This window comes from Notolepis coatsorum, assembly GCF_963971535.1.
Source record: "Notolepis coatsorum genome assembly, chromosome: 4".
NCBI lineage: Eukaryota > Metazoa > Chordata > Actinopteri > Aulopiformes > Paralepididae > Notolepis > Notolepis coatsorum.
In genome coordinates this window covers 133,798,512-133,822,604 of record NC_140168.1, presented here as the reverse complement: position 1 = coordinate 133,822,604, position 24,093 = coordinate 133,798,512, and the positions used below count along the sequence as shown (strand labels likewise).

At 44.8% G+C, this 24,093-nt stretch overlaps 1 protein-coding gene across 2 annotated transcripts in view; it reads left to right on the top strand.

Moving 5' to 3' along the window:
* The window catches only part of LOC311226314 (regulator of G-protein signaling 12-like), a 157,138-nt gene that overhangs the window by 35,389 nt on the left and 97,656 nt on the right, over nt 1-24,093 (top strand). For both annotated transcript variants that reach the window (XM_084311729.1, XM_084311730.1), the window contains exon 3: nt 8,002-8,094. In XM_084311729.1, the coding sequence (XP_084167855.1) occupies nt 8,002-8,094 (93 nt within the window). The remainder of the gene's footprint in view (nt 1-8,001; nt 8,095-24,093) is intronic.

Genomic DNA, 24,093 nt, shown 5'->3' with positions numbered 1-24,093 from the left:
TTACATGACGTCATTGCTATTTTAGAGCTGCTCTACCGGTTAAACGGTATAGTCAAAATCCATACCGTAGAGCAAATTAATACCGTTTATACCTTATACCGTCCACCCCTAGCGGCTGGTGCGCTTGGGATTATCATCACATGTCGAGGTGGATGGAGAGAACGCTGAGGCGGGGACTTGTGTTTACACAACCCCACCCGTGTTCAGGTTTGGTACAGACCCTATTGTCAGGGTCACCAGCAGTGACCGCTCTGGCCAACGAGATCCAATCTCTGTGGGCGAAGCAAGCCATTGTCGTGGTCCCAAAGGAGGACGCGATGCGTGGCGTTTCCTCCCGGTATTCTCTGGTGCCCGAGAAATCGGGAGGGGGGGTGTCAGACTCATGCTGGACCTGTCCCATGGAAAGTTCAGCATTTTGGACCGTCTCCCACCTGTTGAACGCTGTCAGGTGTGGGCCTGGTTCTCCTCCATAGACCTGTAGGATGCGTATTCGCATCCCCGATCTTCCATCCTAGGGCTTACCTACGCTTCCTTTGCAGGGTTAGCGTATGAATACCAGAGGCTGCCGTTCGGCTATTCTCTGGCTCCCCGCATCTTCACCAAGTGTGTGGAGACCGCACTGGGCCCTCTGCGTCGTCGGGGGTTACGAAGTGTATTCTGCCCTGGACGACGTTCTGGTCCTTGGCGGTCAGGGTAGATCGTCAGGTCTCATACCAGGCAGGTGGTGGAATTCCTTACCCGCCTGGGTTTTGCTGTAGACTGGAAGTAGAGTACTCCTCTTCCCAGTCAACGGGTGGAGTACTTGGGCTTATTCTAAGCTCAAGGTCTATATGGGCATCCCTCTCGGAGCGGCGGCGAGTGGGTGTTCTCGGCACGCTCGGGAGGTTCCGTCCTAGGACGGTTACGCCGCTCTCCGTGATGCGCCTGCTCAGTATGATGGCATCTGCTCATTCCGTGGTCCCTCTTGGCCTCCTCTTCACCTCATGAGGAGGATACAGAGGTGGTTTTCCAGTATGGAAATAGACCCAGTGAGAGGCAAGTGGAAGCGGCTAAGGTTCCCATGTCAGTACTGGGGGACCTCGCCCTCTGGGGAGGGCCTGGGGCCCTCACCAGCGGGGTCCCCATGGGCAGCAGGCTGTCGCACGTCACGGTCTTCACCGACGCCTCCCTCACTGGGGGGGACGTGTCGGGCCAACGCAGTAGGGGGCAGCTGGCAAGACCATGCTGCCCGGTCTGCGCTACATTCAATGTGTTGGAATTGGAGGCAGTCCTTCTGGTCCTTAAACGGTGTTTTGATCAGGACGGACAACACGACGTCACCGTTGTATATCGACAGACAGGGAGTAGTACGCTCCCCCCGTCTGCACCGGGCGGCGGTCGGCTGGCTATGGGCATTTCTCCATCTGCGCAGCCTGAGGGCTCTCCACATCCCCGGCAGGGTGAATGTGGGTGCAGGTGTGATGTCGCGGGGCGGTCCTCACCCTGACGAGTGGGGATTACGTCCGGACATAGTCGGGCAAGTCTGGGCCGTCCGGGATTCTGTACGCTTCCCCCCCCCTTACACCTGATAGCTCAGCTGTTGGGGCGGGTACGTCGGGAGCGCGGGACTTGGTCCTGGTCTTGCCGGGCCGGGGCTCAGCTGTTTGGTCCCCGGCCCTGATTCAGCTCTGTGTGGCCCCGCCGTGGCCTGTTCCGTGGTCACCGCGGGCCCTCTCTCAGGCACGCGGAACTCTGTTCTGCCTTCCTCTTCTGGGGCAGCCTCTAGGCTTGGCTGCTGTCAGTGTGAATTGGTGGGTATGCGTCTTGGCTATTCTGTGGTTAACGCTATCCGGTACGCGCGCTCCATCCTCTAGCACGGCTTACGCGGGTAGGTGGCGTATTTTCCAAGAGTGGTGTAGAGTGGGGGGCTTGGACCCGGTGTCCTGGACGCTGTCCTTTCCTTCCTTCAGTCTATTTTGGGTAGACTGTCGGCTTCGACGGTGAGGGTATATGCCGCGGCTATATCCTCTTGTCATGTGGGGTTTGAGGGCGTTACGTTGTTCAGCCACCCTCTTGTGAAGCGTTTCCTGCTTGGCGCTCGGCGTCTTAAAGGGGAACTCCAACATTTTGGGAAATTAGCTTATTTAACATCTTCCCTGGAGTTAGACAAGAAGATACATACCTTTTTTGTCTCTGTGCGTGCATTTTAGCTTTGGGAATAGACGCTCCGTTAGCATAGCTTAGCTTCATCACTGGAAGTGAGGCAGGACAGTAGCCTTACAGTGCCTTACAGTGTATTGCAAGGTCTGACATTGACCAAACTTGATATGCATGACCTTGGTGGGCTCTAGGTCAACTCCTGAAAAGGGGGTCAATGTCAGACTTTGCAATCAAAAGTTAGGGGGCTAATAACCCTTGCCATAATTTCAGTGCGCCCCCTAACTTTTGATTGCAAGGTCTGACATTGACCCCCTTTTCAGGAGTTGACCTAGAGCCCACCAAGGTCATGCATATCAAATTTGGTCAATGTCAGACCTTGCAATACACTGTAAGGCACTGTAAGGCTACTGTCCTGCCTCACTTCCAGTGATGAAGCAAAGCTATGCTAACGGAGCGTCTATTCCCAAAGCTAAGATGCACGCACAGAGACAAAAAAGGTATGTATCTTCTTGTCTAACTCCAGGGAAGATGTTAAATAAGCTAATTTCCCAAAATGTTGGAGTTCCCCTTTAAGCCGGTGGAACGTTCTCTGTCTCCGAGTTTGGACCTCCAACTGGTCCTCGGCCGGTTGTCTGAGGCCCCGTTTGAGCCTCTTGAGCAGGCGTCTTTGGAACAGCGGTCTTCAAGACTGCATTCCTGCCGGCCATCACCTCCGCTAAGCGCGTGGGTGAGCTGTGTGCTCTCTCGGTGCGGCCTGAGTGCTTGTCTATTCAATAGCGGTGCGACTCTGAGGCCTAATCCAGTCTTCGTGCCAAAAAATATCTGGAGCTCTTTTCGCTCCAGGGATATTGTGGTTCAGGCGTTTTATCCGCCTCCTCACGCTGGTGAGTTAGAGGCGAGCCTTCACCTGTCGTGTCCCGTCTGGGCTTTGGGGGTTTACCTCAGTCGGACTCAGGACTTCAGGGCTACCGATCAGCTCTTTGTTTGTTACGGTGGCTCTCGCGCTGGTAAGGCACTGTCCAAACAGCGCCTGCCACATTGTTTGTGCGAGGGCATTGCCCTTTGCTACACGTTGGCTGGACTGGCCCCCCTGGGGGTGTCAGGGCGCACTCCACTCGGTGGAGGACATCTGTGCTGCGGCCTCCTGGTCCTCCCTGGGTCCCTTCGTTAGGTTTTACCTCATGGATATGACTTGGGGTTCTGTCTCCCAGGCGGTTCTGAGGTCTGGAACCTCCCCTGCGTCCCGCCTTTCGGTGGGTTAGCTGGGGTGTGTGGGTGTGTGCCACGGGGTCTCTAGTTCCCTCTTTTTTCACACTTTGGTGGAGTTGACTGCCGCCCCCTCTTCACTAGGAAGGGCGGGTGGACGGGACTCCCCTCCCCCCTGGTGGTAGGGCTTGCGGGGTCCTCAGGGGGTACATTTGTCGGGCCACGCGTCTGCTCTGCCCCATATCTCGGTATGGCGAAGAGCGAGACGCGATTGGCCAGTACGCTATATAGCGAAAGGTTATGACTATAACCTAGTTATACGAGTACTGGCTGAGCGTCTCGCTCTTAGCGCGCCCTGAGGTCCCTTGGTTGGGTTTTCTTCCAGAGGAAGGGCGAGTATGACCATGTCCGGTGTCTTATTGGGGGACACTGGGGCGGGGCCTGGTCAAGTGCATGGGTGCATTGTTTTCGTTAATGAAGTACAGTAGGTACTGGAGATAGGGGTATATCTCGGTATGGGGAAGAGCGAGACGCTCAGCCAGTACTCATATAACTAGGTTATAGTCATAACCTTTCGATCTGTTGCCATAAAAACCTCTATGGCGTTTGTTATTCCTTTTGCCCGGTCTGAGTTAGCAGGGAGAAGCTGCTTAAATGCCACGGGGAGCTGCGTCTGTTTTTCCTTCTACCAGTGATGTCCACATGTGGATGATGCCGTTTCAAATGATCTGCCAGAGATGTAACCGGTTTCACATGAGTCTTCATGTTTGACGTACTGCCAGAGATGTAACCGGTTTCACATGAGTCTTCATGTTTGACGTACTGCCAGAGATGTAACAGGTTTCACATGAGTCTTCATGTTTGACGTACTGCCAGAGATGTAACGGTTTCAGACTGCACACGCTGGCCAAAAAACATTTATTTATTCTTGTTGACATTTAGAGGGACGTTGTTATCATGACACCACATGGTTAGATCTTCCACCTCCCTCCTATAGGCCCCGCTTGTCACTGTTTGCTTATTAGTCCATCACTGTGGTGTCATCTGCAAATATTATGATGCTGTTGTTGTCATATTTGGCAGCACAGTTGTGTGTAAACAAGAGTGTACTATAGTATAGAGGACCGAGACAGCAGCCCTGAGGCATGCCGGTCCTAAGAACTAGGACCTTTGCATGGATCTCTCTCTCTCTCTCTCTCTCTCTCTCTCTCTCTCTCTCTCTCTCTCTCTCTCTCTCTCTCTCTCTCTCTCTCTCTCTCTCTCTCTCTCTCTCTCTCTCTCTCTCTCTCTCTCTCTCTCTCTCTCTCTCTCTCTCTCTCTCTCTCTCTCTCTCTCTCTCTCTCTCTCTCTCTGTTCCTTATACAACGGCATGCATATTTCTCGATTCTGATTGGCTGAAACAGTCAATTTACACGTGGGTATTTGTAATAATCCCACGCTCTTGGTCCCAGGACCCGCCCACAACCGCATTCCTATCACTACGCCATTCGTGGTTTTAGGAATGAAAGCAAGATGGCGGACACGCTAGACAGTAAACATTACGAAAGGATATGGTGATAGGGTCATAAAGACTAAATGAAAAACAATTCTGTCACGGCGAATGTCTTAGTTTCTTAAACAATGTTGGATGATGTAATTGATGGGTCATGAGTCATTGTGAAACAAAATAAAAATCGCGCGAATTGATTGATTTATTAATTGCAACAAAAAAAAACGCATGTAATGCTTAAATAAACTATCCCAAAGAGGGCTTTCCTGTGGGTAATGGAGTAAGACAAGGCGGGATTTTGTCTCCCTTCCTGTTCAATGTATATGGATGACCTCTCCACTAAACTAAAATAATGTAAGACTGGATGCATGGTGGGGGAGGACCAGAAGCAAAAGTTTCCCTCCTTCTTGTTGTCTGACTGTGCTCTAGATGTGGTGAAGAGTGTGCGATATTTGGGTCACAATATCACTGATGACATGTGTGATAATGTTGATGTGCAGCGCCAGTGCTGCAGACTGTATGCACAGGCCAATATGCTGCACGGAAAATTGTATGTGTACAGACAATGTTAAAATAAGCCTGTTCAGAGCCGATTGTACTCCGCTTTATACTGCCCACCCAATTGTTGTGCAATTGTTGTGCCCAATTATAGCACAACAAAAATGAAAAAACTCCAGGTAGACTATAATGATGCATTTAGGATCCTCCTTAAGCTCAAGATGGACTATTGCAAGCTATTTGTTTGACAAAAAATTTCCCCACCTTCCATGCTCTGCTGAGGAACTTGATGTTTAAATGTATGCGTCGACTTAGAGTAAAAAAATACAGGATAATAGGTGCCATTACTGATGTCAAACAAAGCAATACAAGGTACTCCTCTGGTTTTTAATCAACGTTGAGTCTGTAATAAGTCTTCATTCATTCAAATCACATTATCTCACTCGTCTTGGCTCCTCTTTAGCTGGAAGAGATACATTTTCAGTCTAATGTAAGCGAGATGAAAGCAAGGGAGCCAAATCACTGGGGAACTGGGACAGGCAAAGTCAACTAGCTGCCAAATAATCATGAACCCACACACAGGAGTGAAAATCAACAATTGCTATACTAGAGTAAAATCAAATCAAATCAAATTTATTTGTAAAGCCCGAAATCACAAGGTAATGTCCCCATGGGCTGGACAAGTCTTCTTTAAACAAGTCAAGAAGAAACATCACAATAAATCAAGAACAAAAACCCACCATGAAATCCAAAATAAATGTAAAATAAATGTAAAATAAATAAATGCAACACTCCCAGACATACTCCAGCGAAGGTAAGTAAAACCTAACAATAGGGGAAAAAGCACCACAGGCAATGTGGAGGAGAGAAACCTTAGAAGGGACGTTCATGGGGGAATCCCCCTACTTGGATGTCGTGATAATAGTGTTGCTATGGATGATCGATGGGTGGAGAATAAAACAGGCGAATAGTTGGTATATATGAACATATACGTGTAATAAAACACAAATATGTACATGCAATAGCAACGTTGCCTTAGCAATATCGAAGCATTATCCTCAACGATTGATGAGATTTACTTCACCGAAGTTGTTTGTTCACGCGTTTGTTTGTTTTGTCAGACGGCAAAAAATAAAACGCTAACCTGACCACACGGTATATATATCGCGTGAAAGATGTTTTTAACATTCCAGGTGGGAGATTATCTGCATCACTCACTCTTTATTCACAGCTCTCACCCTTCTCTCTCCTGCTCCAGGTTTATTCAAAGCTCTCACCCTTCTCTCTCCTGCTCCAGGTTTATTCAAAGCTCTCACCCTTCTCTCTCCTGCTCCAGGTTTATTCACAGCTCTCACCCTTCTCTCTCCTGCTCCAGGTTTATTCAAAGCTCTCACCCTTCTCTCTCCTGCTCCAGGTTTATTCAAAGCTCTCACCCTTCTCTCTCCTGCTCCAGGTTTATTCACAGCTCTCACCCTTCTCTCTCCTGCTCCAGGTTTATTCACAGCTCTCACCCTTCTCTCTCCTGCTCCAGGTTTATTCACAGCTCTCACCATTCTCTCTCCTGCTCCAGGTTTATTCACAGCTCTCACCATTCTCTCTCCTGCTCCAGGTTTATTCACAGCTCTCACCATTCTCTCTCCTGCTCCAGGTTTATTCACAGCTCTCACCCTTCTCTCTCCTGCTCCAGGTTCTCTTTATTCACAGCTCTCACCCTTCTCTCTCCTTCAGGTTCTCTTTATTCACAGCTCTCACTCTTCTCTCTCCTCCAGGTTCTCTTTATTCACAGCTCTCACCCTTCTCTCTCCTGCTCCAGGTTTATTCAAAGCTCTCACCCTTCTCTCTCCTGCTCCAGGTTTATTCACAGCTCACACTCTTCTCTCTCCTGCTCCAGGTTCTCTTTATTCACAGCTCTCACCCTTCTCTCTCCTTCAGGTTCTCTTTATTCACAGCTCTCACCCTTCTCTCTCCTTCAGGTTCTCTTTATTCACAGCTCTCACTCTTCTCTCTCCTCCAGGTTCTCTTTATTCACAGCTCTCACCCTTCTCTCTCCTTCAGGTTATCTTTATTCACAGCTCTCACTCTTCTCTCTCCTCCAGGTTCTCTTTATTCACAGCTCTCACCCTTCTCTCTCCTTCAGGTTCTCTTTATTCACAGCTCTCACCCTTCTCTCTCCTCCAGGTTCTCTTTATTCACAGCTCTCACCCTTCTCTCTCCTCCAGGTTCTCTTTATTCACAGCTCTCACCCTTCTCTCTCCTTCAGGTTCTCTTTATTCACAGCTCTCACCCTTCTCTCTCCTCCAGGTTCTCTTTATTCACAGCTCTCACTCTTCTCTCTCCTCCAGGTTCTCTTTATTCACAGCTCTCACCCTTCTCTCTCCTTCAGGTTCTCTTTATTCACAGCTCTCACCCTTCTCTCTCCTCCAGGTTCTCTTTATTCACAGCTCTCACCCTTCTCTCTCCTCCAGGTTCTCTTTATTCACAGCTCTCACCCTTCTCTCTCCTCCAGGTTCTCTTTATTCACAGCTCTCACCCTTCTCTCTCCTCCAGGTTCTCTTTATTCACAGCTCTCACCCTTCTCTCTCCTGCTCCAGGTTTATTCACAGCTCTCACCCTTCTCTCTCCTCCAGGTTCTCTTTATTCACAGCTCTCACCCTTCTCTCTCCTGACAGGGCTCCAGGTTCTGGGGCGTGGGTGCCATCCGCTCCTCTGGACGGCGTTCCTCCAAGCGCCTCAGCATGGCGCGCTCGCTGGACGATCTCGAGGTACAGTCCAGTTTTTTATAGTGCGTTTTCTGATATCCAATGCCCTTCCACCATCTCAGTTTGTGTGCATTCTGACATTGACATCCTTGATACATTGACATCCTTGATACATTGACATTCTTGATACATTGACATCCTTGATACATTGACATTCTTGATACATTGACATCCTTGATACATTGACATTCTTGATACATTAACATTCTTGATACATTAACATTCTTGATACATTAACATTCTTGACATCCTGGATACATTGACATGTAAATGTTGTGAGTGTATAAGGGTTTTTATTGTTGTTTTAATTGTCTGTATGACATGTAAATGTTATGAGTGTATAAGGGTTTTTATTGTTGTTTTAATTGTCTGTATGACATGTAAATGTTGTGAGTGTATAAGTCTGTAACTGTATTTTATGTGTTATGGACCCCAGGAAGAATAGCCCCAGCACTGCTGTGGCTAATGGGGATCCAAATAAACTTAAACTTAAACTTAAACATCCTTGATACATTGACATCCTGGATACATTGACAACATCCTTGATACATTGACAGTTGATACATTGACAGTTGATACATTGACATCCTTGATACATTGACAGTTGATACATTGACCTCCTTGATACATTAACATCCTTGATACATTGACATCCTTGATACATTAACATCCTTGATACTAGGGCTGACAGGGGAGGAAACTAACTTTTTGGCTTACCAACCAACTGGCGAGTATCTGATTTTTTTTTACCAGCCAAACAGATTTTTTACTAGCAAAAAAAAATCGCTAATTGTGATAATTACTTCTTTGTATGTCTTCGTCTAAATTGATTTTCAATCATAGTAATAATCACACCGTGTCTCTACTCTTTAAAATATTTATTAGCATAAAACATTAATAACAGTGTCTCTACTCTTCACAATATTAGCATAAAACATATTAACATGAAAGAGGGATCTATTCTGGACTGGGTTGGGCTGAACTGGGCAGTGAAAGATGCTGCGTTTGACTGGGTTGGGCAGTGAAAGAAAAAAACCGAAGTATGTTGTGAAGTGTATAGATGTAGCAGTACTGTCTATCTGTATGTCGTGTATGTCATATGTTATGATGAATTGAAAATGGGGCACCCTGATGTAAACAAGACGAAAGTCTTTCTCTGGTCTGCATCCCCTTAACATTTGTGTGTATTGAGCCGTACTGTATTGTACCCATTCTGCAATCTGTTAATAAAGTTTTCAATCAATCAAGTTAACTTTGAACCTCGGTTGTCAAGCCGCGTCAATGTTGTGTATGCGCCTCCATCTGGGTCGGTGTTCACTGTGCCTTTAAGATAGAGATGTTCCAATACCATTTTTTTCCTTTCCGATCCGATTCCGATACCTAAGCTTTGGGTATCGGCCGATACCGATACTGATCCTATACCAGTGCATACATAAAAAATAATTAAAAGAAAATTATATAAATTATTATTATTATTATTATTTTTTTATACAGCTACTGTTTTATATATACTGTTTTTTAGTAATAACTAGAAAGTAATCGTATTCAACAACAGGTGATTGTATAGATTTGTATTAGTATAATTAATCAGAGTATGGGGCCGCAGCACTGCAGATATACCCTACTCCAATGATCCACACGGACATTATTCGTTGCTGCACTTGCTTCCAGAAGGCTCCGTTGAAGTAGCAGAGGGTGTGTTGTGATTTTTGCACAATAAATATTCAACATTCTCTTTTGAGACTCCGCCTCAGACTCTTATCATTTGGCACTAAAAGCTAAACATTGTCACCGATATGGCTGTCCGCAACATGTCATTAATTGTGTACGCGAGGTGGTTCAGTGACGGCGCTAACGTGAGCTAGGTTAGCTAGCATGAGCTACCGGGAGATGGAAAGACTAACGTTACTGGTGAAAATGTGATTTACGTTGGAATACTCCTTTGCCAACTTGCTGTACTTTGCTTGCAGGTCTGCAGCCATTATTGCTGGATTATGAATAGCCCCAACTTTAGCCAAGGTAACGTTATGGCTAAACCTTTAACGCTAGCTTTCGGTTAGCTGTTCAATGCTAATAACACAACCAAGCGAACCCATCAGAGCTCCCCTTCAACAGCGCTCTGTCGGGAGGATGGCATTTAAGAAAGTATCTGCTGTTAAAATGACAAACAGCATTGACACTTTAATTCACGTCGGTTACACACACGTTTGTTTTATCATGCTCACAGCAGACCGCAGTGTTGTTGATAAATTACGTGGTATCGGAGCGCAGAATTAGAGGGTACTCACCGATATCAGCATTTTAGGCAGTATCGGCGGCATTTCCGATACTGGTATCGGTATCGGAACAACTCTACTTTAAGACAGCACGGTGGTCTTACGACAGTGCTGTGAAGTACCGTCAAGTGTTGTGGTAACGTCAGTTGGGTTGGTGTGCTGTTGTGCACTGGTTGCTTGCACTGCGATGTGCAAGCCAGGGGCTTTTGAGCATGAAATAAAATGTCTAACCTTACGTCGTAGTCCGGTGCTTTTTTGGAAACATTATAGTCATAACAGAATAAACAGATACACCTAGCTAACATGGGGCTGGCTGCTTTGAGCACACGCGCACACAGGGCTAACGTTAGCTAGCAAGCAGCTATAGCTAAAACGCTAACTAGAAGCTAATCACTGTATACAGTTCCAATAGAGTGACATTACACCTCTGATTTAAATGTGTCCTTAGTAACTATACTCGAGGGTTGTACTAGGGTTGGATGCAGTTCCCCGTTGGTCAGTCTGTCTGTTTTCCTTCTGCTGTGTTTAACGTTATCTGTTTGCGAGTGCTCCCTTGATATGACTGATGGCCAGTACCGCGGGACTTTTATTAAACATTATATGTCCGCGGGTCTTGTGCAGTGCTCTCGTGGCACTGTCAACTAAAGCGAGCACTCACCGCACCGTTTGCCAGTGCAGTGATTGCAGAATGTTTTTTTTGTCTTGTATACTCGCCAGACTGGCGAGTGGTCTTCATGAATCACTCGCCAAACGTAAAAAATACTCTCATTTGGCGAGTAAAGTGGCCTAATTTCCTCCTCCTCTGACGGCTGACCTTCGAAGCTTTTTTTGGCAATTGAAGCTTTGGGGGCCGAGCTTCGATTTTAATTCGAAGCTTCGAGAAAAAAAAATATATATATATATTAATTATAATATTTAAAAATAAAAATAAATTTTTTTATCTTATGTTGTGGGACTTTGGTATACTTTGTTGTTTTTAAATGTGCTCTATAAATAAAGTGGATTGGATTAATTAATTAAGTAGCCCCTTTCGTGACTGTGACGCAGCCAACAAGGTTTCACTCGGCTGCGCTGCCTGGGTGCAGTGGGGCTGCTCTCACAGCCAATGACATGACATTACATAATTATGTTGCAACCTTCGTCTATCAAGCAAACAATTATATTATATTTCATTTATAATTAAATCAGACAATGCACCTACAAAAGCAGATGATTACAATTAAATTAGCCAACTTGGTAACACATTAGTCATAGCAGCATAGGCATAGCCTTATTAATGTTTTGTGTGGCGTCGCCGTCGTGTACAACGATACTTATGTTTTTTAGGTGATTTGATAAAGTTGTTGTAGAGTTGTGATATGCCATTTTCTTCTGGCATATCTGGCACTCGGCTTTTTGGGCAATGTCTTTGCATATTTTAAAGTGTAACCACACGTCTGATGACTTCTTCGTCGACATGTCTGCTACACATGTCCTTGTTGTTTTCAACACAGATAATCTCCACGTGCTTGTTGTAGAGAGCTGGAGTCGAGGCGCCGCTTACTTTCGTTTCATTGGAATGGAGGCGGGAAGGCGTCGTTTACTTTCGTTTCATTGGAATGGAGGCGCAAGATTTTGGAGGCATTTTTTTTTTTTTTTTTTTTTTTTTATACTTCGCTTTTTTTTATGTTCGAAGCTCGTGCCATCGAACGAAGCTTTGAAGTATTTAAGACAGCCCTACTTGATACATTGACATCCTTGATACATTGACATCCTGGATACATTGACATCCTTGATACATTGACATCCTTGATACATTGACAACATCCTTGATACATTGACATTCTTGATACATTGATACATTGACATCCTTGATACATTAACATCCTTGATACATTGACATCCTTGATACATTGACATCCTTGATACCGACGGTCTTTTATGGGAACTGTACTTCCCATTCATTTGTCTCTGTTTTATGCAAAAATGTTGGTCAGCTTGACTAATTTGGACATTCAATTCAACCCCCCTCCCCCCCCTGCTCTTATTTAACCCTTTCACTGCCACACGACAGCCGGTTAACCCTTCCACTGTGACAATACAGAAGGTTAGCCCTTTACTATCACACAACCGCTCCATCATTAGCATCATTAGCTCCGCGGATGGGTTAACCTTCTGTCATGTGGCAGTGAAAGGGTTAACCTCTGGTTTCCGTTGCCTTGAACTCAGTATTTGCGCCACACTTCCAGCCGGGGACTCCTCTCACAATGTGGCCTTTGTGGCCGGAGGCCTGTTTGTTTGGCTAATGAGAGCTGCTGAATGGCTGCATGACGTCACCTTCTCTCATATTACTGCTGCTCTGGGGTTCTATCAGGCTTCTCTCCTTTATTCTCTCTCTCTTTTATTCTCTCTCTCTCTTTCTTTTATTCTCTCGCTCTCTCTTTCTTTTATTCTCTCGCTCTCTCTCTTTCTTTTATTCTCTTTATTCTCTCGCTCTCTTGCTCACACTTTCTTTCTCTGTCTCTGTCTCACTCTCTCGCTCACTCACTTGCTCTCTCTCGTCTCTTTTTCTGTCAGACACTGAACATACACACACACTCACTCACGTGCACATACTACATACACATTCAGAACAAACACACACACACACACACACACACACACACACTACATACTGTACACGTTCAGAACAATCTCACACACACTACATACACATTCAGAACACACACACTACATACTGTACACATTCAGAAGAATAACACACACTCACACACATACTACATACACAATCGGAACACACCCACACGCTACATACACAATCAGAACACACTCACACATACTACATACACAATCAGAACACACCCACACGCTACATACACAATCAGAACACACTCGCATGCCCACATGCTACATACACAATCAGAACACACTCACACATACTACATACACAATCAGAACACACCCACACGCTACATACACAATCAGAACACACTCACATGCCCACACACTACATACACAATCAGAACACACCCACACACTACATACACAATCAGAACACACTCACACACATGCTACATACACAATCAGAACACACCCACACGCTACATACACAATCAGAACACACTCACACACATGATACATACACAATCAGAACACACCCACACACTACATACACAATCAGAACACACTCACACACATGCTACATACACAATCAGAACACACCCACACGCTACATACACAATCAGAACACACTCACACGCTACATACACAATCAGAACACACCCACACGCTACATACACAATCAGAACACACTCACACACATGCTACATACACAATCAGAACACACTCACACGCCCACATGCTACATACACAATCAGAACACACTCACACATGCTACATACACAATCAGAACACACCCACACGCTACATACACAATCAGAACACACTCACACGCCCCCACGCTACATACACAATCAGAACACACTCACTCCCACACGCTACATACACAATCAGAACACACCCACACGCTACATACACAATCAGAACACACCCACACGCCCCCACGCTACATACACAATCAGAACACACTCACACGCCCCCACGCTACATACACAATCAGAACACACTCACACATGCTACATACACAATCAGAACACACTCACACGCCCACATGCTACATACACAATCAGAACACACTCACACGCCCCCACGCTACATACACAATCAGAACACACTCACACACTCACACGCTACATACACAATCAGAACACACTCACACGCTACATTACACACTCAGAACACACTCACACACGCTACATACACAATCAGAACACACTCACACGCTACATACACAATCAGAACACACTCACACGCTACATACACACTCAGAACACACTCACACACGCTACATACACAATCAGAACACACTCACACGCTACATACACACTCAGAACACACTCACACACGCTACATACACAATCAGAACACACTCACACACCCACACAGGGAGCGAAATTAACTTTTTGACTCACCGGCCAGTGGCGGGTAGATGGGAAGAATCTACCCGCCAAGCATATTTCTTACCTGCCAAATTTTTTTGATTAAAAAAATATATATATATATTTTATATAAATTTTTTTTTAAATAAAATATATATTATATAATCATACTTGTAGTTGTATTATCTGTGAGACATCGCCACCACGCAATAAGTCAAAATGCTCGCTATCTGCAAACAGCTCCACTGTCTGTGTGTATACTTGAGTAGCCTCCAGCTCCAGCAAGGATTCTCCGGCGATGCAGCTAGACCCTATACTAATACTCTACATTCAGCATGCAAGGATTCACCGGCGCTGCAGCTGGACCCTATTGGTATAATATTGCGGTTCTTTGGTCTAATCACATTCATCAAGCCCTCAGCTAGAATACGCATTGAATCAATGTTATAAGACATTGATATCAGGAGCTATCTAGATAACGTTAAGACAATTTAGTTTACTGGGACAGATCTAACGTGAGCTAGCTAACAGCTAGCTAACGAGGGAACGGAGGTATTATGCACATGCTGCGGGCGAGCTGCTATCATTCTGAGAGCTTAACGTTAGCACTAGATGCTGCGGGCGAGCTGCTATCATTCTGAGAGCTTAACGTTAGCACTAGAGCTGCGGGCGAGCTGCTATCATTCTGAGAGCTTAACGTTAGCAGTGGCACTAGAGCTGCGGGCCGCTCTGTGTTGATACGAGCAGAAGCCAATAGTATCCCGCTGCAGGGCTGGGCGGATATGACTCGTTGCCACGTTTTTTTTCAAAATAAGAATATCATACGAACCGAATGCTGCTAACTGCCGGAGCCATCGATATTATGACTCTAGCTGCGCTTGGGCCGGAAATGAGACCTGTACAGATTTTCAAAATAAGAGTATCGTTATGAACTACACGTCTACACGCCACACGGCGGGCAGGGCTCTCAGTGGCAAGCGCCAAAGGTAAAAACTGAGCGCCCCTGGCGGGCGGCAGGCTTTAATTTCGCCCCCTGCACCCACATGCTACATACACAATCAGAAGACACCCACACGCTACATACACAATCATTTCAGAACACACTCACACGCCCACATGCTACATACACAATCAGAACACACTCACACACATACTACATATACAATCAGAACACACTCACACGCCCACACGCTACATACACACTTGTTTTTCTTGTGTCAGATCGTCAAAAACCAGGATGATGTTCCTTCACTAACGAGATGGTTTGAGACCCTCACACACACACACACACACACACACACACACACACACACATGGTATCACACACGCACACACAGATCAGCAGACTGTATCAGAGGGTAAGGAAATGTTTACTGAGGGAAATCAAATGATGGAGCATCCATATGATGCATGTCTCCTTCTGATTAACAAACATTTCCTGCTAGAATTTGGGGATTTTTATTTTGTGAATACTTTGCAGTAGACTGTATATATATATATTTTTTTTTATTAAATCAGAAATCTGTCTGTTTTGATCATCTGCAGCTCGTGACACTGACCCCCCCCCCCCCCTGATGTTTTGTCTCAAATAGGGATGAGTTAGAATTTTCGAATTGTCGTGCCAGTCTCCACATTACGTTTTCATGTCTGTCGAAAAATATATATATAATTATTATTATTATTATTTTATTATTATATATTTTTTTTATGTGAAGCAAACCATTCTTATTTAATACATTTCTATATTTAGAGGCAGCCTAATTTCCATAGCCTAATTGATCTAAAAGATGCACATGCTACTGTTTCTGTTTGTTTATTAAAACCGGTTGATTATTGTTGTTATTATCGGCTACGATAATGAATGGTGAATGGTCTCATTTAGATTTATTGTCGGTCAGCTGAGCCGATCAACGTTCTGAAGGATTATCTGAAGTGCCTATTTATGTGCAATACCATTTGATTTTAATGATCCATTCTATTAAAAAGAATAACTGAATTTAACTGAAACGGATATTCGGTCTTAAGAACAGATTCAAGATTCAAGAGTTTTATTTGTCACATACATACCAGGGCATACAGTGAAACGCGGGTGGCCATGCCTGCTTCGATTGTGCAATAATACTAATAATAAAATAGACATAAAAATGGTATCGAATCCAGCTGTCAGCGTTGCTTCTGGCTTGGCCGGCCGTCATACTGGCTCGATTGGCAGAGTCAGCGGGAGGGAAGCCGGTAGGGGTGGGAATCACCAGTTTTATCACGATACGATACAATATCGATTCTTTGGACAACGATACGATATTTGCCGATATCACAGTCTGCCACGATACGATACGATTAGATTCAGGTGCCTGCGATCGATATGAGGCGATATTATGTGCCCATTTAACACAATCAGTCACATTTAGATCAACTAAAAAAACGCTACGGAAATATCAATTGATGTTTTTATTTTTGAGCTCTTCCAGACATTTAAATGAAAAACAATCTATTGTTTTTAATACAAATAGACCTCCTGTTCACTTTTTATATATTGATATATATATATATATTTAAGTAAAATGTTTTGGAACTCACAACACGCAAGCTAAAACCCCTTCCTCTCCCAAACTTCCTACAATTGTTTTATGTTGCATGATGAATGATCATGAATACATTTATTATGTATTCATGTTTAAATATCAACATTATCTGTCCATCCTCAGTAACACACACACACACACACACACACACACACACACACACACACACACACACACACACACACACACACACACACACACACACACAGAATGCCCCTCCCCCAGTCCCCCACAGAAAGGTAGACTGCCCCCGCCCCTCCTCCTTCCCCTCTGTTCTCTCCTGTTCTCTCTCACGGTTAGCTGCTTAGCTTAAGCAGCCAACGTGACGTTCATTTAGATATTTAACGCGACGTGGGCATAAAGGAATGGCGACGATGCAACTCATGTTAGATGCATTTGACCCAACAAAAAAGACGCAAACACTGGTGTAATGTCTACACGGAGTTTCACAATACTGGGCGCCGGCGGATATGACTCGTGAGATTTTCAAAATAAGAGTATCACAATATGAATAGATCTTTTTACGTTGCATTGATCCTATTTGATTATTGATAATAGATCGATATATCAATCTGAATCGATGTATCGTCCCACCCCTAGAAGCCGGTGGGTGGGTCCTGGTCGTTGTGGACAGCGACTCCTACAGTTCGGTCGGGGCGCCTGCACAGCGAGGGAAGGATCTGGAGGGAGGTAGTGTGACCTTTCACACGTTACACTCTCTCAGTGAGAGTCCGCGCTGCCAGGTGAAAATAAGTGGTGGGCTGGCTACACATGTGTCGGAGGAAGCATGTGATAGTCTTCGCCCTCCCAGACCGACGGTAGGGGGTAGAGTGCGCAACGACCAGGAAGGGGATTGGGAATTGGCATAATGACTAACATTGGGAGGGGAGAAAAACGGAAAAAGAAGGGGGGAAAAGATTAAAAGAAAAAAAAGAAAAACCATAAGCTATAGACATAAAAAAAAAACAGGTAATAAAATATACATAAAAAGGGCATGATAAAATAGACATGCTAAATTCCTGAGATTGTTAGCTACGTGTTTAAGGCACTGGGTCCTATGTATGTACACTACTATACAATATACAGTTTTAACTCTATATCCCTATGCTATACTTGCTATATCTAAACTATACTATACAAGAACCACATCGGTTTTTTCCTTAAAGTGACCTTTATTTTTCTCGTTCCTTTAAAGTGTCCTTTCCATTTTGTTTTAAAGTGACCGTTTGTGTATGAGCGATTGCAGCATGTGTGTTGTGTGTGTGTATGTGTGTGCTCATATAAATAATAATAACTCTTGACTTGACTTGATATGTACTTGTGTGTGGAGAGTTCAGTGTTCTGATGGCCTGGTAGTAGACTATTCAGGAATGATTTTGGTCAGTCATGCACATCCCTAGTCTCAAACAGAGTCTGTGTGGCTGTTCCTCTTCTGAGCTGTAGGAGGGAATCTCCCTTCCTGCACTTTTGAATCTCCGGCAGTATAGTAGGATTCCCCCCCTGAGGTTGATTCCCGCCAGGGCTTGTTGTCTCTTCCACGAGCCACCGCCTGGTCTCCGCCACCGGGGGCAGCCCTGTGCGAGGCACGGAGTCCCTGGACTCCAGTGAAGTCATTAACCCTTTCACTACCTACACTACAGAAGGTTAACCCTTTCACCACCACACTACAGAAGGTTAACCCTTTCACAACCACATCACAGAAGGTTAACCCTTTCACAACCATACTACAGAAGGTTAACCCTTTCACAACCACACTACAGTAGGTTAACCCTTTCACTACCACACGACAAAGGGTTAATCTCATCAAGCTTCATGACAACAGAAGTAGGAGATCGTTTTTGTGTGTGTGCTCTGGAAATGTAGGGTTTTAAAAGGACGTTTGTTGAACAAACACTTCTTGCAACTTAAGGTATATCTTTGGAAAATGAACACCACGTGCTGACCAGCTTCCTCAATAGCTACTGGAGCCGCCGCGACCAATGAGCCATAATTCACCCCTTCCGTTTCAAGTCACGGTAGGCCTATACATTTCAGTGTAACAACACACCAAAGGAATGTTTTATGGTTGCCAAAGGCAGTTAGACCCTCCGTCCTCACCCATCGCCCGCCTCCGGGTTCTCACTTCAAGGGCTTCAGTCTGAGTTCACAGAGGGAGAGGAATAATAATCCACTTCTCACAGCAGCACACGCAGAAGGTCGGGGGTTCATCTTAGCCCTGGATTTGGAGAAGAAGCACTTCCACTCAGAGGGCCTCCGACACGACACTCGGTGTGGAATCTCCATGTTCATCATTACTTCACAGACCGGCGCAGTGGGAGGAGACGAGGCTTCATAGTGACCTCCCTTCCTCCCTCCCCGAGGCACTTCAGCACGAGAGATATGCTGATCTGAGACCAGTCATAGTGAGGGGTATAATTATCATGTGACCTCCACAGCCTTCCCTCTTGGAACACCATTAGGTCTCTCTGTAGACCTGCGTCTATAACCCTGCGTACCAGTTGACAAACGGCTGTGTTGTCAAGGGCATTGTTTACCTACCTGTGTATTCTGCGTGTAGCTGGAGGGTTGAAAAGTCTATCCATCCAGTACTCCTATTCTTAGAGGTTTGATAAATACTAAATGTCCCTCTGTGATCCACGTTTTTAAAGATAGTTGTTTTAACATCCCCTCATTCTAAGGTTTTAAAGATGGTAGTTTTAACATCCCCTCATTCTAAGGTTTTAAAGATGGTAGTTTTTTAACATCCCCTCATTCTAAGGTTTTAAAGATGGTAGTTTTAACATCCCCTCGTTCTAAGGTTTTAAATATGGTAGTTTTTTAACATCCCCTCATTCTAAGGTTTTAAAGATGGTAGTTTTAACATCCCCTCGTTCTAAGGTTTTAAATGTGGTAGTTTTAACATCCTCTCATTCTAAGGGTTTAAAGATAGTAGTTTTAACATCCCCTCATTCTAAGGTTTTAAATGTGGTAGTTTTAACATCCTCTCATTCTAAGGTTTTAAAGATGGTAGTTTTAACATCCCCTCATTCTAAGGTTTTAAAGATGGTAGTTTTAACATCCCCTCATTCTAAGGTTTTAAATGTGGTAGTTTTAACATCCTCTCATTCTAAGGTTTTAAAGATGGTAGTTTTAACATCCCCTCATTCTAAGGTTTTAAAGATGGTAGTTTTAACATCCCCTCGTTCTAAGGTTTTAAATGTGGTAGTTTTAACATCCTCTCATTCTAAGGGTTTAAAGATAGTAGTTTTAACATCCCCTCATTCTAAGGTTTTAAAGATGGTAGTTTTAATATCCCCTCATTCTGAGTTTTTAAAGATAGTAGTTTTAACATCCCCTCATTCTAAGGTATTAAAGATGGTAGTTTTAACATCCCCTCATTCTGAGTTTTTAAAGATAGTAAAGATAGTAGTTTAATATCCCCTCATTCTGAGTTTTTAAAGATAGTAGTTTTAATATCCCCTCATTCTGAGTTTTTAAAGATAGTAGTTTTAACATCCCCTCATTCTAAGGTTTTAAAGATGGTAGTTTTAACATCCCCTCATTCTAAGGTTTTAAATGTGGTAGTTTTAACATCCTCTCATTCTAAGGTTTTAAAGATGGTAGTTTTAACATCCCCTCATTCTAAGGTTTTAAAGATGGTAGTTTTAACATCCCCTCGTTCTAAGGTTTTAAATGTGGTAGTTTTAACATCCTCTCATTCTAAGGGTTTAAAGATAGTAGTTTTAACATCCCCTCATTCTAAGGTTTTAAAGATGGTAGTTTTAACATCCCCTCATTCTAAGGGTTTAAAGATAGTAGTTTTAACATCCTCTCATTCTAAGGTTTTAAAGATGGTAGTTTTAACATCCCCTCATTCTGAGTTTTTAAAGAATAGTCGTTTTAATATCCCCTCATTCTGAGTTTTTAAAGATAGTAGTTTTAACATCCCCTCATTCTAAGGTATTAAAGATGGTAGTTTTAACATCCCCTCATTCTGAGTTTTTAAAGATAGTAAAGATAGTAGTTTTAATATCCCCTCATTCTGAGTTTTTAAAGATAGTAGTTTTAATATCCCCTCATTCTGAGTTTTTAAAGATAGTAGTTTTAACATCCCCTCATTCTGAGTTTTTAAAGATAGTAGTTTTAACATCCCCTCATTCTAAGTGAAATGGGGGATTTTCCTGTTACTCTACTGCTCTCCTCCATGTGTGCTTTTGCGTAGGATGTTTTTGAAAGACAATATTCTCAGACAAGTGTGTATATAAAAAGATAACGTGATACGTGATAACCCCCCCCCCCCCCCCCCCCCCCCCCCCACATGCATCTGGACTCGCAGCTACACCGTGGGACTGTCCCAGACGCACCCCCTGTGGTGCTCAGGCCCGACCCAATGGATGACCCCTGGATGACCCCTGGATGTGGCCTGGGTGTCTGATCTGTGAGGAGTGACATGTGGCCTTGTGGCTCTTTCCGTGGTCAGCGGTGTGCGTCACGGCAGCTTGTTGTTTCCCCTGAACCGTACGGAGGCCTGGACACGTAGCCGGCTCCCTGCAGCCAGAGAGAGGAGCCAGAGGTCAGCCTGGTCTTCAGATAAACCAGAGAGAGGAGCCAAAGATCAGCCTGGTCTTCAGATAAACCAGAGATCAGCCTGGTCTTCAGATAAACCAGAGAGAGGAGCCAAAGATCAGCCTGGTCTTCAGATAAACCAGAGAGAGGAGCCAAAGATCAGCCTGGTCTTCAGATAAACCAGAGAGAGGAGCCAAAGATCAGCCTGGTCTTCAGATAAACCAGAGAGAGGAGCCAAAGATCAGCCTCGTCTTCAGATAAACCAGAGAGAGGAGCCAAAGATCAGCCTGGTCTTCAGATAAACTAGAGATCAGCCTGGTCTTCAGATAAACCAGAGATCAGCCTGGTCTTCAGATAAACCAGAGAGAGGAGCCAAAGATCAGCCTGGTCTTCAGATAAACCAGAGAGAGGAGCCAAAGATCAGCCTGGTCTTCAGATAAACCAGAGAGAGGAGCCAAAGATCAGCCTGGTCTTCAGATAAACTAGAGATCAGCCTGGTCTTCAGATAAACCAGAGATCAGCCTGGTCTTCAGATAAACCAGAGATCAGCCTGGTCTTCAGATAAACTAGAGATCAGCCTGGTCTTCAGATAAACCAGAGATCAGCCTGGTCTTCAGATAAACCAGAGATCAGCCTGGTCTTCAGATAAACCAGAGATCAGCCTGGTCTTCAGATAAACTAGAGATCAGCCTGGTCTTCAGATAAACCAGAGATCAGCCTGGTCTTCAGATAAACCAGAGATCAGCCTGGTCTTCAGATAAACCAGAGATCAGCCTGGTCTTCAGATAAACCAGAGATCAGCCTGGTCTTCAGATAAACCAGAGAGAGGAGCCAGAGGTCAGTCTGGTCTTCAGATTCTGCTCGCTTTAATTTCTGTGGTTTGTTTGTTTGTTTGTTTTTTTTGCCTCCGCAGAGGAAGCCACTCTACTATCTTACCTATCTGTCTCTCCATCCTTCCCGAACTCTCTCTGTCTCTCCATCCTTCCATATCTCTTTCTCTCTTCCTTCTCTCTCTCTTTCTTTCTCAGCTCTCTAGATGCTTTGCATCGGGAATGCTCCGCTAGATGACGGCGCACGTGTGTGTATGTGTGCATGCATGCGTCACTTCCAAGAACTTCTATGGGATGACACCATTAGAGTCTTGTGGCTGTAGGTTCACTCTCTACTCCTGCACCTCCTCTGTTAGCTCTCTCTACTCCCTCCCTAGGTGTGGAGATATTATACAGTGTTAGCATCTCTGTTTGCCTGCCTGGGGCTGAGAGATCCTCTGTGGGCGTAGCAGAAACCAGTAGGAGGAATAAAGAGAGAGAAAGAGAGAGAGAGAGAGAGAGAGAGGAGGGAGAGGGAGGGAGGGAGGCGGGCAGAGGGAGGGAATAGAGAGCACAGAGAGTGATTGAGTGAGTGATAGAGGGAGAGGGAGAGAGAGAGGAAGCGACACTAGAGTGAGGGAGCGTTTGAACTCCCAGTAGCTGTCAGGATTTTTGGCTCTCCTGCACGCTCCCCCCCCCCCCTCTCTCGTTCTCTCGCTCTCTCTCTCTCTCTCTCTCTCGCTGCTGCACAACAACACAGAGCCTCACACACGCACTCCGCAGTGCCAGCGGATGGACTGGTTTCCAGGCAGCAGGCGTGTGGAGCTGCAGCGCTGAAGCCAAACACACATGGAGCCAAGTTTAACTGTCAACTCTGTAAGTCTCTCGCTCTCTCCCGTAATGTTTCATCACTCTTTCCGTCTTCAGCGATGACTTGATGCTAGTGGTTTGTCTTCAGTGATGACTTGATGCTAGTGGTTTGTCTTCAGCGATGACTTGATGCTAGTGGTTTGTCTTCAGTGATGACTTGATGCTAGTGGTTTGTCTTCAGCGATGACTTGATGACTTGATGCTAGTGGTTTGTCTTCAGTGATGACTTGATGACTTGATGCTAGTGGTTTGTCTTCAGTGATGACTTGATGCTAGTGGTTTGTCTTCAGCGATGACTTGATGCTAGTGGTTTGTCTTCAGTGATGACTTGATGACTTGATGCTAGTGGTTTGTCTTCAGTGATGACTTGATGACTTGATGCTAGTGGTTTGTCTTCAGTGATGACTTGATGCTAGTGGTTTGTCTTCAGTGATGACTTGATGCTAGTGGTTTGTCTTCAGTGATGACTTGATGACTTGATGCTAGTGGTTTGTCTTCAGTGATGACTTGATGACTTGATGCTAGTGGTTTGTCTTCAGTGATGACTTGATGCTAGTGGTTTGTCTTCAGTGATGACTTGATGCTAGTGGTTTGTCTTCAGTGATGACTTGATGACTTGATGCTAGTGGTTTGTCTTCAGTGATGACTTGATGACTTGATGCTAGTGGTTTGTCTTCAGTGATGACTTGATGCTAGTGGTTTGTCTTCAGTGATGACTTGATGCTAGTGGTTTGTCTTCAGTGATGACTTGATGACTCGATGACTTGATGACTTGATGTTAGTGGTTTGTCTTCAGCGATGACTTGATGACTTGATGTTAGTGGTTTGTCTTCAGCGATGACTTGATGACTTGATGCTAGTGGTTTGTCTTCAGTGATGACTTGATGACTTGATGACTTGATGTTAGTGGTTTGTCTTCAGCGATGACTTGATGACTTGATGC